The 16,716-nt window shown below is 38.2% G+C and overlaps 2 protein-coding genes across 2 annotated transcripts; both read right to left on the bottom strand.

The window, feature by feature from the left end:
* Window positions 1–4,842: 4,842 nt before the first annotated feature.
* LOC146453832 (integrin alpha-M-like) lies at window positions 4,843–6,263 on the bottom strand. The gene is made up of 2 exons (XM_085096221.1): window positions 5,876–6,263; window positions 4,843–5,116 (listed from the first exon to the last, which is right to left on the bottom strand). Exons 1-2 carry the CDS (start codon window positions 6,236–6,238, stop codon window positions 4,946–4,948), a joined length of 534 nt encoding a protein of 177 aa, XP_084952347.1. The 5' UTR covers window positions 6,239–6,263; the 3' UTR covers window positions 4,843–4,945.
* Window positions 6,264–10,934: 4,671 nt separating this feature from the next.
* LOC146453831 (uncharacterized) lies at window positions 10,935–11,855 on the bottom strand. The gene is made up of 2 exons (XM_085096137.1): window positions 11,788–11,855; window positions 10,935–11,389 (listed from the first exon to the last, which is right to left on the bottom strand). Exons 1-2 carry the CDS (start codon window positions 11,840–11,842, stop codon window positions 10,935–10,937), a joined length of 510 nt encoding a protein of 169 aa, XP_084952263.1. The 5' UTR covers window positions 11,843–11,855.
* Window positions 11,856–16,716: the final 4,861 nt, after the last annotated feature.

Below are 16,716 nucleotides of genomic sequence, written 5' to 3'. Positions count from 1 at the left end.
CATGAACTTTCATTGCAGTTTTCAGACCGCTGTTTCTTTGTTTTTTGCACAAACCCTCAACGAAGTGGCCTTTTTTGACAAAAAAAAATTCAGATTTAAAAAGAAGCTATAGTACAAAACAACGCGACGTTTATATGGCCTTTTATCAATCACAGAAAATCATTTGGTTGCTTATAACAGTATCTCGTATTAAACTCTGTCGCGCCTGATGTTTTACACTGTTTACGGTAAATAACGGAGAGGCACGGCGTAAAACTTGATCAACAAGTCTCAAATAGGAAGCATCTTGTTAAACAAATTTGCCGCTTGCTTCATTTCAAGACTTTCCATAACATAAGTCCACAACATGAGTCCTCAGGCTCTTTGGTCAGCGGTTGGTCGCCAAGAGAAATTCTGAGGAAATCGAAAATATTTAAATTTTTTGATTGGCTGCTCCGTAACGGCTTGCATTGTTTTACCGCAGAAATCCTGCGGTAAGAAAAATTCCAGTTCCCCAGAGTCTCTCCTGGGGACCAACCTTTGCCTATTCCAGCTAACATTTTTTACTTACTTCTAAATGCGTTCCGAAGTTGTTTCAAACGGCGGTGGCCTCTGTAGTCACGTCCTTTAGTCAAAGTTATAATTTGGCCAGGTTTGGCCATGTCCTGTAATTGTTGGCGGTCTATTTTATCTGGCGGTCCATATCCCACGAAGACGATATGCACCTTGCGATCAATCTATGAAGAAAAATTAAATGTTTTAAATACATGAGGATGGTGTATCAGTACCCGGTGAAAAAGCTCTCGGAGCAGGTACGAGAACTAATTACAAATTCATCAACCCACATAATACGACGCCGAGTCCGAGCCATATTGGTGGGAGACGGGTGCTCTCACTACTGCGTTATCCCTTCAACACTTGCACAAAAGTGGTGCTGTCATTCAGCAACTGCACTGTGTTAATTTCGCCCAATTGACATACTTACCCTGAGAGGTGGTAATGTCTCGTTAAACGGCTTCACTTTATCTGGAGGAAAAGGTTTTCCGTCGGTAAACACGAACAGCACATTTGGGAAATTTTCTCTGTCTCCCCCATCCTTGGAGAAGAGGTCGTCGTGAACTTTTTCGAGACCTTTGTCTATGCGAGTACCATATTTTCTTCCCAGCTGAATTCCCTTTATCTTTTTGATAATTCTTTTCTTATTAAAGGAAAGCCGGGTTGCAAAGTTGCTCAGAACATTAACTTCCTTGTGGATTGAAGCAACAGCCACGCGTGTCCTCTTTGAGCTCATCCTTAGGAGAGATATGAACCTGGGTAGGAATATTTCCTTCAGCATCTTCAGATACCTTCCTCGGATACTCCTTGACGCATCTATCAATAATCCAATATCTCTTCCACGAATACCTGCAAAAATTGATCCGAAAAGAAAATAATTAAAAAAAAAAGAGGGCTTAATATAATATCTGCAGTTGATACATTTTTCGACTCATAGACACAATTTACATTAGCCGTTACCAATCTTTGAAAACACTTAGATTGAGATTAATGTCCTGCGAAATAGAAATATATTTTAGGTGATTCTTGATCTCTTCCTACAAAATCTTTTATACTTTGAGAATAGCTGTATCTGAACATGCTATAGTCACGATTTTATAATGGAAAATGGCCGTCACCGAGGTCATTTTTTAGTTTTTACCACGTAAGTTTTACAGGTTATCCTATTGCTGTGGTATTATTATATGGAGAGAACAACCATTCAGAGCGGCCACGAATGATTACGCATTTGTCTGACGCAATTACGGTTGTATCAACTGACGAAGGGTGGCAGTACATGTCCCGTCAAAGTATAAATGCTATAAATTAAAGTCCCAGAAACCGGTGCCAACCACCTGAAATGATTCGTTTTATGTTTTCCTTAACGTAGGTTTTATCATTTTCTTTTATTGTTTCTTTTTATAATTATCAATATTTTAAACCATCTTCTTACTGATTTGAGGGCCACACATTCTTTTCACTTTTACTGGCACGATTCACCGTTATCAAACAGAGTTGCTACCTCACTAAAATAATTTAAAAGCCACAGTTCACACACTGGACGAGCACAGTCAATATGCAAAAAGTATGGGCTAGGTCTACAAGGTACAAAAGACAAATTACTTTTGCATTTGTCATTGTTGCACGGCTTTGTCTCAATCGGGTCTCCTGTACAGTTCTTCCCCAGTCCTTCAGGAGCAGGACGAGTACACAATCGATACCTTCTTTGCACCCCATTACAATCTTCAGCGCAATTTGACCACGTTGACCAGCTGGTATAGTCTCCATCGGGCCCTGTAAAGTGCACGGAAAAATTACTTTCTAGGACAGGTACGTGAAATTTAAACATTCCTATAACTGTTTCAACATCCAAGATCAAAGCTACCAAACTTTGTTAATAGCTCTAAGATACTTTTCCTCTACTACAATTGAAACTGAACTCCATACATCATGCAATTGATAAAATTCATACTTCTACAGATTTACCTACCCCCCCCCCCCCCTCTGCCCCATACCAATGTTTTCTGCCTCCGAAATGAATTCTCAGACCTTCGAGACAACATTTAATTAGATGAAAGTATGGAGACATTAAAGTGTAATTTTAAAAGTGTTTTAGGGAGACGAATGAACTGACGCCTATATTTTTCGTTTGTCTTGATTAATCTACATAGGGTTGTAACAACAATTTGATGTCACATTTTTATTGTTCTTTGTACGCCATGGGATGTCGGACATTTTAAAAAGATCGAGAATAGGCAATGAATGTGCTAATCAAGTTTCCCAGTGGGTTTCATACATGACCAAGTGCATCCCCACACTGTCTTTGTCCATATGCGATATCCCTGTCGATTAATATAATTGTGATGCCTAAATTTCCAGTTACTGAATATTTGATTCTTGCAAAATTTTACAGTTAAAGTGTATATGACAGATTTTTTTTATTTGCTTAATCGAATCTTCTTGTTTTTCTTGTATGAAAATCGAAAAAACAAATTCGCTATCGATTTTTCTCCCCCTCGTTTGAGGCGGTCAAAGACGTGAAATTTCATTTCCTGGTGTGTACAAAACCGCGCAAGGCGGGAGACTAGGGATAGTGGCCCTGTGACGTCAATACAAGAACGCCACTTTCGCAGATTCTCTGTTTCAGTGTTTTTCTTTATGCAAAGGAAGAAAGATGCTGCTGCGGTGCGTTGTTTACGGCTGCAGCAACACGAAAGACGTTAAAAAGTGAAACAGAGAATCCCGCGAAGGTGGCGTTCTTGTATTGACGTCACAGGTCCACTATCCCTAGTCTCCCGCCTTGCGCGGTTTTGTACACACCCGGAAGTGAAATTTCACGTCTTTGACCGCCTCAAACGAGGGGAAGAAAAAATCGATTCGCGCATTTATTTTTTCGATTTTCATACGAGAACAACAAGAAGGGTAAAAGTAAACACCTCCGTCTCAACAAAGGTCAGTGTCCGTTGATAGCGTCTTCTCCTGGTCCGTGGCAACAACTTATTGAGGCGCCAGAGTCTGGCGTCTCGATAAGTCTGTTCAAGCACTTGTACTTAATAATTGGTTTATGCTTAGCGCGCGTATATCGAGTTATGGATGCGTGCGGGAAGTTTGGAGAGCACGAAAGAAGCGTAACAGTTGCTCGCGGAATAGCCGAGAGCAACTCTAGCTTCTTCTCTCAATGCGCTGTACCGAAAAACAAACGTTCTCGTGAGCTGTTTACAAACACGCCACAATGGTATGGTCTGAACGAGAACGGTTTATCTGAAATTGTCAATGAAAATTTGCTTCTTTGAATGAATTAGTTTGTAAAGACTCAAACTAAGCGACAGAAACCCAAGTTTGTCTGCAAGTTGCACACGTCATTTTATGGACGCACGGCCGTGTGTATGTTGAGAAATGCACCATGATGACGCCAATAGGAATACGATAGCTATAGGGAAGCACGCGCACTATGGTACAAAGGCAACTGTATCCAATCACGCTCTATCTTTCATGTACACCGATGGTCAAAATTCAGATGGTAACAAAGATCGAGCTTAATCGCAGTACTCTTTCATTGTCGCTGCTTGTCACCACTGAGATCCACCCTTACAATGAAAAAATCCTTATTCTGTACATACCACATTTCACTGTATTGCAGCTTTCAGTCTTTGTGCTGGGTCCAAGTCCAAGTTCAGTGCAGTTTTTCCCCTTATGCTTTGGAGCAGGACTATCGCAAGTTCTGTAGGTGGACCTGACACCTCCATCACATGACTTAGAGCATGGTGACCAGGAACTCCATGATGAATATCCTCCATTTAGGCCTTAAAGGAAACAATAATGGGGATATATTGTTAAGGCCGTTTAAACGGTTTCAATATTTGTTCAAAAAAAGTTGAACATATGTTGGGAAAATGTTGGATGAACGGAGTGATCAAGCGGTTTCAACGCCATTCAACATTTTCAAGAACAAAAGCAATGTTAAATCGATGTTGAATGAAAGTTTAAACCAATTTAAATTTGATTCGACACACTTTCAACAAGCTTTCAATAATATTTACGCTTTTAAAAATGTTGAAAGCCCCCGACATTTGGTTCAACAACTGTGTTGAACGTATGTTGAAGCAAATGTTCAAACGAAGAGTTAAGCCCACGAAGGAATGAACAGTGAAGTCTAGGGTCGAGATAACTGATGCTGTAATATAATGCTTGTACCCGCACTGAAGAACAAAGCTAATTCTTTGTAGGTTAAGCAATTCACTGATCATCTCGGTCACAAAGATTCATAATCAGTTTAACAAAATTTATAAACTCTTAATTGTTTGTCGAATTCCCAGACATTTCGCTATTTTTTGTTATTTTTCTATCAGTAAATTAAATTAGCTTTAATTTCAACACAGTTTGCACCCAAAAGCAAAATATCTCCCGTAACGAAGAAAAGAAAAAAGAATACTTAACTGCAAGTAACCTGTTGCAGCCTTCGAAGCGACTTCGACAGGTCCTCAAATGTGCCGACATCGAGGACAGAGGCTTCATCTCCGGTAATTCTTAGTAGTTCGCTGCGGTACCTTTTTTGCGCGAATAGAGGTCCAACACCAACAGCCACTCGATGGACATTTTGATTCTGTGGAATAAGTTAGCGAAGCATTAGAAACTCTGGAAGAAATCGAACCCGACAATACTGTAATAACTGGCTTAATTAAGAAGGGCATGGAAAAATACACGGAAAAATCCCTTGCAACATCATCATATAGGAATTGCAGGTCCGTAGGCTTGGTGGCTGAATGAATGAATGAATGAACGACCGAACGAACGAACAAACGAACGAACGAACGAACGAACGAACGAACGAACGAATGAATGATTGAATGAATGAATGAATGAATGAACGAACGAACGAACGAACGAACGAACGAATGAATGAATGAAAAAAATGAATGAATGAATGAATGGAATGAATGGAATGAATGAATGAATGATTGATTGATTGATTGAATGATTGAATGAATGAATGAATGAATGAATGAATGAATGAATGAATGAATGAATGAATGAACGAATCAATCAATGAATGAATCAATGAATGAGTGAATGAATGAATGAATCAATGAATGATTGAATCAATAAATAAATGAATGAATGAATGAATAAATGAATGAATCAATCAATCAATCAATCAATCAATCAATGAATCAATCAATCAATCAATCAATCAATGAATCAATGAATGAATGAATGAATGAATGAATCAATGAATCAATGAATCAATGAATCAATCAATCAATGAATGAATCAATGAATGAATCAATAAATAAATGAGAATGAAGGAAGGGAGGAATTAACAATCGAGAACAAAAACACTACATGTAGTCATTCTACTCACTTTGAGAGGTTCCACTGCTTCATCCAATGGTAAGGACTCAGGATGGCTTCTTCCATCCGTAATGAGGACCATGACATCCGGTGAATTTGGGCGATCTCCGTTCTTTTCGTTGAAAACGTCCGTTGCAGTTGTAATCAGCGCTTTGTCCGTCCTTGTTGGTTTTCCAAGCTGATCACTTTTCATGTCAGTCAAGACTTGTTGTAACAGAGACATATTCTTGGACACCTCATCCTTGAAACTGACTCGCACTGTTGCTTTGCGATTAAACGTAACAATAGCAAAGTTGGTTTTCTCTTTGGATATCGGAAAATATCCCAAAAACGTCTTCATGTTTTCCATCATGGTTTGATAATTTTTCATCATGACGCTTTTAGTCTGGTCGATTGTGAGGCAGATATCCACGGGAGGATCTTCGCAATTCAGCATATCTACAAAAAAAATAAGAGGATAGTCGTTAAAATTTATTACTTATTCTGTCAATGTCAAATTGGAAAAGAAGCGACAAAAAAACCCTTCGTCTTTGCTGCTCGTTACATCTTCATTAGGCTGGCGAAAGAGACTATTCATATAATTCATACGGTACTCACATCTATCCAACCATTTTAAAAAGCTGCATTGTAAGCTATTTTGAAATCAACAGAATCTAGCAGGTATGATTAAGGGATGAACACAATACGCAGCTTTGTTAAGATGGCGTTGCTACGTGGAGGCGTTAAAAACTTGTCAAAAAATGATTTTTAGTAGGTGCAACAAAACTAAAAGCAATAACGTCGCCTTCTAGATTTGAGCTTTCGAAAACGTACCTCCCTAGAGAACAGATGCTTCAAAGCAACGCTGCGTTTGGTTTTAGGGGTGTGGCACTTATTAAAGGTTAAGGTTATCGCTAAAAGGTAAAAGTAAATAAGTAAATCAATCAATCAATCAACTTTGTTTATTGAATGTGACACTCAACAGTCTGTTACAACAGACAAACCTGTGGTCCTCAGATTCCGGATCGAATTGGAATTTGGAAATGCAGCGGTTTTTGAGGAGAGGGGAAAACCGGAGTATATGGAGAAAAACCTCTCGGAGAAAAGACAAGAACCAACAACGTAACAAACTCAACTATCATATGATGCCTAGTCTGGGAATCGAACCCGTGCCACATTGATGGGAAGCAAGTGCTCTAATTACTGTGCCATCTCTTCTCCCGACAATCTTTGCTCTATTTTGAGGCCTTTATTAGAGGGCGACACTTAAAGGGGAGGTATCATGGAGTTTTTGGTGTCTTTTGTTAAAAATGGTGAAATAAGACCTCCAATCAGCTGCCAAATAATTCTAGAATGACGAGAAGAAAGAAATCAACTCAATTGTAGAAAGGAACAACTCGTGATCTGTTTTAGCGCATTTTGGAAACAAAAATGCCAGAACTTGAAAAATATTAGCCTAACATTTTTCAAGTTTCAATCCATACCGACAAACTCTGTCTCTGGCCAGAGACACTAATCGACAGTTTTATTGCAGTGGCGTGATAATTTAGAACAAACTTGACAATCATTTCTTTGTTTCCACCTGACAGACAAACATTTTTGGGTTTTGAAATGACAGCAAATTTGCGTGATACTTCCCCTTTAATTTAGAGTAGGTCTTTGTCGGTTTAATTCGATGTATTGGGTTACAGTGCCAGCTAACTAATTACGTGAGAGTTTGTCCCTCCCCCCCCCTCCCCCCAGACAAAAAAATCCTAGGTACGGCCCTGACCACTCCTTTCTTCACTTAGATAAAACTGAATTTCAGTCCACAAGGCTTTTAAAGGCTAAATTATGGTTTACTTGGTAGTATTTAGAAGCTTATTTTTAATTTAATTATATGCCAGCTATAGGCTCTACATGCCCTCTGTCTTTTAGGCCCATCTATTTGTTAAAAAGGCCCGATAAAAAGCCCTCCCTCCACTCAAATATAGGCCCCTGTCTCATTTTCTATATTTCCAGTCCTTAATGTTTACACCTTCACAGAACAGTGAAGCACTGACTTCCAGCAGCAAATGAGAAACGTATACCGTAATGCAAAAGGACTGGGGAGCAATACAGTTATTACTAGGGAGCTTAAGCGACGGCGACGGCGACAACAACCCCATTACATTACAACGCATTTAATGAGCAGAAACAATCGCTCTGCACGTGCATTTTACATTTTGGAACATTTCTTTGCTGCCCCCTGCAAAACAACAACGTGAAATGACCAAATTCTAGGTTTTTTGGAGAACGTGAGTATACACGACGGTAAATTTTTCATTTTCTTTCTTTAACTTGGAACGCCACTCCTACCAATTTGGTTCCTGGATTGTTCGCCGTCGCTGTAAAAGTTGGGCGGGTTGAAATAATCACGAAGTAGCACAAATGGACTAGAACTACTACAAACTTATAGCCCGCCATGATTTTGTCAATTATTGTATATATTACGCAGTCTAATTAATTCTATGATGAATTTTAAACGCCACAGCATTGTTATTCTTTTTCTTTGCTAAATTCATATGTCAATTTATATATTTATTTCCTTGTGACGAATTACAATAAACTAAACATAACTATTTTCAGGTGACGTCTTCGTTGCCGTTGCCGTTGCCGTTGCCGTCGTCGCTGCTTAGACTCCCTACTATCTCGTCGAGGAGTACCTGTTAGTAGTTAGCTGGTTAAGATACGTGTATTATAAAATGTATAAAAGTTATGAAGTTCTTTGTTACAGCTTTGTTCTGAGTAGTAGTAGTAGTAGTAGTAGTAGTAGTAGTAGTAGTAGTAGTAGTAGTAGTAGTAGTAGTAGTAGTAGTAGTAGTAGTAGTAGTAGGAGGAGTAGTAGCAGCAGCAGCAGCAGCAGCAGCAGTAGTAGTAGTAGTAGTAGTAGTAGTAGTAGTAGTAGTAGTAGTAGTAGTAGTAGAAGTAGTAGTAGTAGCAGCAGCAGCAGCAGCAGCAGCAGCAGCAGCAGCAGCAGCAGCAGCAGCAGTAGTAGTAGTAGTAGTAGTAGTAGTAGTAGTAGTAGTAGTGTTACTTACCGCACGTGATGTTTTGAACCTCCTTGGTTTTTTCTGATAATGAACGGAAATTTGGAAGTTGTATCGTCCCTTCTTTGCCTTCAGCAATCATCTCAAGTGTTTTTTCTGCGACTCGATCTCCAATTCCAATGACAACAAGGTAAATTCCCTTTCTCTTTTAAGTGTAAGAAATATATATCAGTTTAGACTGATACACAGTTTGCAACATATAGAGGATTCAGACTCAATTTTAATAATTTCACTAAGGTAATCATCATAGTCATCTTTTAGTAACTTCTCTAACCGGTTGATTATAACGAGACCTTTAATACGGCATATATCAACATATCTATTAATTCTTTCATTTTATAGGGGCCACTTTGTGAGAAGGAATGGGACTGTACATTCTTTCCCGCAAGTCCGAGACTTTCTTAGCCGACGCCTTATCAACAAAATCGATTCATCTAGACCAGTAAATTTGACTAATATTTTGCGAGACATGATTGTGTTTTTTGGAAGACCATTTGCCAGCCATTCGTTTCAGGTATAAAAGAGCACAACGATAAGAAAGCACGTCCCTCTATAAATACCGTAATCTGCGTCAGTATTTAGGAATTTATTATTCCATGAGCGCGCGTTGGGTATGAGATGATAGATAGCGAACTAGATGCGGGTGTAATAATTGTTTTATTAAAAACAACCAAGAATTATTTCTAGTTCTCCCTGATTTCGCTTTGCAAGAACAATCAGAAGACAATTTAACGGTCACTATTTCTCAGGCATGGTGTAATGGCTGATTTACTATGACCGATAAGCCAATCAAAACTGTAGAATTGCATTATCCAATGCTCATGTTTTAAAAAAATTGTTATATCCCTTAACCCTATCCAGACCGGGCTTTTTTGTCTTCAGGGGCAGTGGGAGCGGAGGGGGCTGATTGTGCCCCCCCCCCCCCCCCTCACCCTCCATAACTTCGCAAGTATGAAAACTATTGCAGTGAGACTTAAAAGATAGATAGAAGATGTCTCCTTTGAGGTCTGCAACGCGAAGTGATGACGTGTCATCACGTGGTAATTAAGCCATGATTGCCAAATGGCAGCCATCTTGGATTTCTGGATTTTCCCAAACCTTCAGGAAAGGGCCAAAATTGAACAAAAAGTAATCAAAACCATTGGAGGAACACTAATATGAGCTAAAAACGTAAATGTACGGGAAGAAAAGCGATTTTACTTCCTTTTAGAAAGGGATTTTCTATTTTCTGAAAAAAAGGGGGCCGGTCAAAAATTGGTGGCCATGGTAACATGAAAGTCAATCAACACCAACTGACCACATCAGACCGCTCAGGCTTAAGGTTTTAGGCTTTCTTTTCAGTGTTTAAGTTCCGTACATAACTTCGATGGTGTTTCATATATTAATTACTTTCATCCGCTGTTAAAATACACCATTTTCATATATTTCACCTCTATGCAAAATAAAAACACTCAATACGTGACAGACAGATGCCTTTTTCTGAGTGGAGCTGAATTTTACCCATACTGACCTGGTAAAAGAATCAGGCCCATGTGAAATTCCATTCAACGATGCAACGTTAGGACATAGTAAATAAAAGGCAATGGTTATGAAGCCTGAAGAACGTCTTTGTCATATGTTTTTGTTAGAATTTTTGGCCTTGACCGTGCACAAACCACAACAGAGTTAGAGCAACTGATCAATTGCCACGTTCCTGTTAAGATTTTCAACTGTGATCATTAAAATAAAGCCATTGTGCGCGGTCGCGGCCCTTCCAGCATAAATTGCAGCACCATTGTTTTCATGGCAAGGTTTCATAACCATTCCCTCAGTTAACTATGGTTTGGATCACAGAAGCTACAGACTAGGGAAGCGAAGGGTGTCTGTGCACTGGGCAACACTCATTTTTAGGTCCATTATTGTAACTGCTTTGCATTGTGTGGCCGAGGAATTACAGTGCACTCCTACCACCAGTATCAGTGATTCATCATCTTCCTAAAGCAAGAAACTAATTAATAGTAACAGATTGTAGCGTGAACGTGTTCAGTAATGTGTTTCGCTTACCTTGAGGCTATCTAGTGCATAGGCTTTAGTCACAGGGTCGTCTTCTGATGGTTCTTTGTTCGTGATAAGGATGATGACGTCAAGAGCACTCTCTCGATTTATCTTCATTGCGAAAATACTGTCACACGCCACTTGAAGGGCATTGTAGATGTAGTTGTCTGATCCCAGGTTGGCGTCTGTTGTATTTAGATTTTCAGAGAGTTGTTCACGCTTCTCTCGCACAACATCGCTGAGACTAAAGATCAGTTTGGCATCCGCAGCGTATCGAACCAGAGCGAAATGATATCTAGTAGGTACCACATTAAACTGAATAACAAGTTTCTCGACGGATTCAATCATGGCGTTATAGTCGATACCACTGCCAACATTCTCTATGGACGGAATAACAAAACCGACGTCCAGGGCAGTGTTTTCACACTCAAATGAAGCAGAAGCTGTGGGATATAAGAACAAAAGAAAAGGAATTACACATTTAACAACTGTTCCACGAGCGCGCGTTGGATATGAGATGTTAGAACGCCAACGAGGCACGTAGCGATTCGCTATCTTGGATTCTTCGAGTTGAAATTGACCCAAAAATGATTAAGTCAGCACACAAATGCTAAAATGGTTTAAAAATGTAAAGTAACAATGATACACTAAACATATTGCACAAAAAAGTAAAAAAAAGTTAAATTTTCGATAAACGGGAAGACAGAATCTTGTTGCCATAGAAACATCATGTCACGTGGACAATTAAATACCACACCAAATTGCTCTCAGAAAACGTTTTCGAAAATAAAAATGGTGGTTTCCACCTTCACATTAAAAATTAAATCAAATTCAATCATACCTGAATTGCACAGTTCTAGAATAAGGAAGAGCACAGCGAGCAAATGAAATGTCATGGCTATGAAGTTGTTATCCACGAACCACTTCCTGTTTGTAGGAACATATAAAAATATAGCTGAGAAACGTTGCTCTTACAACACGTGAACTCTTATAGTAGGCCACATCGAACAAGACAGAAAACTGAGTTAAGGTGAATGTACCTGAAACTAGTTATAGATAGAGTTAACCTGTAACACGAAGTGAGCTGCTCTATGCTGGATCATTTCGATTTCCTGTATGAGGGCTCCACACCGAAGTTGCATATTCTACTTGTATAACAATACAATACAATACAATATTCTATTGACACTCCCCTGGTGGGGCTTTTCAGTGACAATGCAATTAACAATACAAACATACCTATAAGAATTAATTGTGTAATAGATATTATCACTACATACTATACAATTATGACAAAATGAATGTATTTTAAATCAATGCTGCAGTCAGAGACTCTTTTTCAATTGACGGATCAATAGGCTTCTGTTTATGTTGCTACAATTCTGATTCCAGTTACGCTTATGGCAGTTTCTAGGTATTTTGTTGAGACTGTTTTAGAGATAAGATTCATTAAAAAGATTACTTAATTAATTAATCAACTAATGTGTAGGAGAGGGCTAAACGATTATATTAAATCCATATGCCACTTCTCTGCCCATTCGCAAAACTAAGTCCTTTTGAAGAATTTAATCGATCAATCACTCAATCAATGCTTATTTTCAAAGTTTTTTGAACGGCTTCAAAAACATTTCTGGAAAAGCCTATGTCAATAGAATTCATAAAAATTATGCTTTTGTGAAAGTTGGAAATTAGCATACGAGAAAAACATTGCATACCAATAAGGAGTGTGTTATCAGCTGATAAAATACCGCATACTAAGAAGGAGGTTTATCGATTTAAAGTCACTGCACGTGATGTACTATCGACCATTTGATAGGTCAATGGGCTATGAATTATTAATGAGTTTTTGAATGACTGGTGAGGTAGAAAGTATTGAAGTTGTGGAAACTGGCAATTTCTGAGGACTGATTGGAAATAAGAGTTAAATGTTTCAGTTTTGCTTTTTATCGTAGGAGCAAAATTAGTTGTCATATCGCAAGGTGGGAATATGGTTGTCCCCCCAAGTTTACAAGTACGAACAAAATTTCTTAGGTTTTCCTCTAGGCCAGCACCAAGCACATTGTCAATATGGAATTATTGAAGGCTGCCCGATGGTTTTAGTTGTGGGTGCGGTGATCGTTTCTTTGTAATGAGCGGTATTTCTTTCTCAATCTGTTTGAGCCCACTGGAGATTATATTTCATAGTTGAACTTCTTTGAGGGATGCAGTCAACCATAGCCCAGCGATCACTGAATGTAGATTTAAAGATGGACCAATTGTTTTCTACAGAAACGTTTTGTGGGCTTGAAGTGAAGAATACGTCCAAAGAGTAGGGAATAAGATCTCAGCTGATTAATCAACATTACCAAGATTGAAGTAACCCCCTTCTGTAATGTTAGGGTGATGTCAACAAGACTAAAAAACACAGTTAAAGGAATTCGACAGTTGACCCAAAACGTTTGGAGAAGTTTTTGGTTGTGTGTAACATGCTGCTAGGTTGGAGAGACTTGCAGTTGACGAACTTGCATTGATTGAGGACAGGAAGATTTCACAATCATTTTCAAGACTGTTTTGTTCCTCACACATCCAACTTTAGGGCTCGGAAAAACTTTAGTCTCCTCCATTGCATTTTCCGTTCTTCTAAAATACAATTTAGTTTGGAAAAACTAAACTGATAGGAGGGTACATCACAGTCAAATTTCGATTCGCACTCCAGGGCGATATCAGGTTTAACGTGAAAGTAGGCAAAACTTGCAATTGATGAGAACAATAATGACTCTTTTAGGTAGTTGTAGTTGATAATCATTCCCTTGTGAACTTGGGCCAGAAATCTGATCCACGAGGGTAGAAATTGATCCGATTTGTTTAATTAAAAGATTAGTTCTGTATGAGAAAGGAGTGACGTTGAAGGTCAGGACGATTGAAAACTGGGGCTGACCTCACTGATTAGGTAGACCAGTGGTCTACCTAATCAGTGAGGTCGACTCAGTTTTCACTCTTTCGACTCGCGATTGTACGTTTTACCGATTCGCGTCCCTTCAAGAGCAAAAAGGCTTTTTTGAGGTCCAGATTTCCTTTATGATTCAAATTTCAATTTTTCCCCCCACTAAATGTTATTAAATTGTAGAAGCCAATGAACCTCACATAATTCATAGTCATTATATAGCTTCATATATAGATTTCCTATATGATTCGAATTTCAATTTTTTCCCATTGTGCATTATTAAATTATAGATGCCAGTAAATCTTACATCAGTCATAGTCATTCCTTTGCTTCATATATATTTAATGACATTAGTATAGAATATCGAGATAAAACGTTTAATCGTTTTGGTATTAACGTTTAAAACAAAAGCAACCCCTCACACATGTATTGATACATGAATGATTGGATTTCCTGGATATTTTAGATTTTTTAAATTTTTAGATTTTAGATTGTTAGCTAATTTTTATCCTTCTTTTTGTTTTTGTAATTTTCTCTGTTTGTTTGTGGGCTTCCTGTAAAGTAGCTTTTAGCTAAGTGGAGTGCCACGTAAAATAAAGTTCTTATCTTATCTTAGTTATGATGTGGGGGAAAGAGAATAACGTCTTTCTTATTCTGTTTCCAATTTCTTCCGATTGGGTGAGAATTTTTATAGATTAATTTCCATGAAGTCTGGTAGAGTCATTCAATAAGTGCGTAATGTGTAAACAAATCTTCCAAATTTTCGTTTGGAATCTTAAAACTGAAGAAGTAAGTGTTTTGCTTCTTTTTCAAAAACTTAGGGAGTTATAGGTATACTGAAAGCCTTTGGGGACCACTTTTAACTATTTAAAGACCAGCATCTAATTTCTTCTGATAATGACACTCCCTCCTTTATCAAGCAATCAGGTCATGAGAATACACACAATAATCACCAATAATTTAATACAAAACGCCTTCATTGTTAAACAAATTCTCCTACCTATTATGACAGGTAATAAACGGGAACACTAAAGAAGATTTTGCAGGATATGGCTTTTCTTCAACACAAAACGCCGTTTTCGGATATTCTTTAAACCGGAGCGATGCTGCGCTGCTTCGGTCCTGAAAGTGAATCGTCACATACCGGAAAGGTTTTCGTGACACTTTCTTGAGTAATTTGAACAGGGGATGGAACCGAAACGGAAGTAAACGACGAGGAGCGAGGATTGGATTCTAGTAGAAAGGTGGCGGCGGTTTGGGCCACTTCTGTTCACACCAGGCAGGAGTATTTTTTCACAACGGCATAAAATGCTGCCCAGCATAGTGTAGACATAGCCTTACTTCTTAATGTAACTTGTTTTGGACTTCTCCCAACCATGTACTGAATTCGTATCTAATTAATGCTGTCGCCTAAACAAGTCTGAAAATAGACCCTATTGTATTTTTGTTTTTCAATTTATTTCCTTGGAAACTTTATCTGTTAGGAAAACATTTGTTTTTGATACTCAAAATAATGGAAATAAAACAAAAGGAAGGGAATGGGTGTTGATTTAAGACCATTCTGTAAAAGCTGGACTTGATGAATCTGTGGTAAACAGCTACAGATCTAAAATCTAATCAGGAATTATCTTTTTTCAATTTTCCCATCTGAAGCCGTTTTCTGTTGAGTTCAATCCACCTAAAATGACTGGTAAGTCACAGAAATGTGATATCATGTTTTAATCCTGGTGAATAAATGAAAGATGTAACTTTTTTCAGTAACGCATGAATTCATACTCGGCCGAAAATGAAAATCCCTAGTTCTTCTTTTTTACTAGTTAGGATGTTCTACCACTAAGCTACAGAGATGTGGCAAACAAGGATTTGAATGTAATAGTACGTTCGATTTGATTTGAAATAATACGTTCGTACCGGGTTAATAACTATCGAAATCAACCTAAAAATAAACAAGCAGAAAACTCTTCAAGTACTGCAATTTCCATTACGAAAACTTCATTGTCAAGGTTATCACTGCTGTTTTTATTTTCTGAGGTTAAAGGTTTAATGATTCTTTAACCATCTATATATACGATGAACCTAACAAACAAAATAGGTAAAAGATGGCGGGATAGTTGCAGAGGAAAACGTAATTCCCATTAAAGGGCTAATCTCCAACTTATACACTAAAAATATTGCACATATAATAAGCTGAGACTATTGACAACTTAAAAAGGGCCTTACTGATTCTATTAATGGTACTTCGAGCGCAAATAACTTAGACTCTAAATCATCACTTTTAGTTCCGCACTAAATTAAAACCGATCTTTATGAATGTTGTTACTCTTATCAACGAGACGTTACTTGTTTTCTCGCTCAAGTGTTAAATTAAAGTAGAAGAGAGCGTGCCGTAAATGTTAGCAAATACAGTAGAACGCTGCTTTACGTACACTCGCTTAATACGGGCACCTTTCTTATAACCGGCCCACACATGTTCACAAAACGTAATATGCTTAATAAGGATATTCCTTTAATCCACACACTTTTACTTTGGACGTTAGACTGTACAAGCCACACCACTGATGTTGCCTTCAGCAGTTGCGCTCGCTGCAAATGTACTTGTTTAAACTTAAGTTCCTAGAAATGTTATCAATTTTCATTCTCCACTTGATTTAAAAGCCATTTGCTTCATCTTAAATGCTAACAGATTAAACTCCTCGCAAAGATCTTTTGAATTTATCGTTTAAAAGCCTGAGTAGTTTCAATGTGTTCAACAACAAAGCGCAATGCAAGAACTAGCGTTCTTGCTGTCTGGTCTTCTTGTCAATGCGGTGTATATATATACCTCCTTGATATATTCCCTTTAAACAA

This window comes from Pavona decussata, unplaced genomic scaffold, assembly GCF_977016875.1.
Source record: "Pavona decussata unplaced genomic scaffold, jaPavDecu1.1 SCAFFOLD_322, whole genome shotgun sequence".
In the NCBI taxonomy this organism is placed as follows: domain Eukaryota; kingdom Metazoa; phylum Cnidaria; class Anthozoa; order Scleractinia; family Agariciidae; genus Pavona; species Pavona decussata.
Note: the sequence above shows the minus strand (reverse complement) of the source record. Positions and strands in the feature narration are given on the sequence as shown.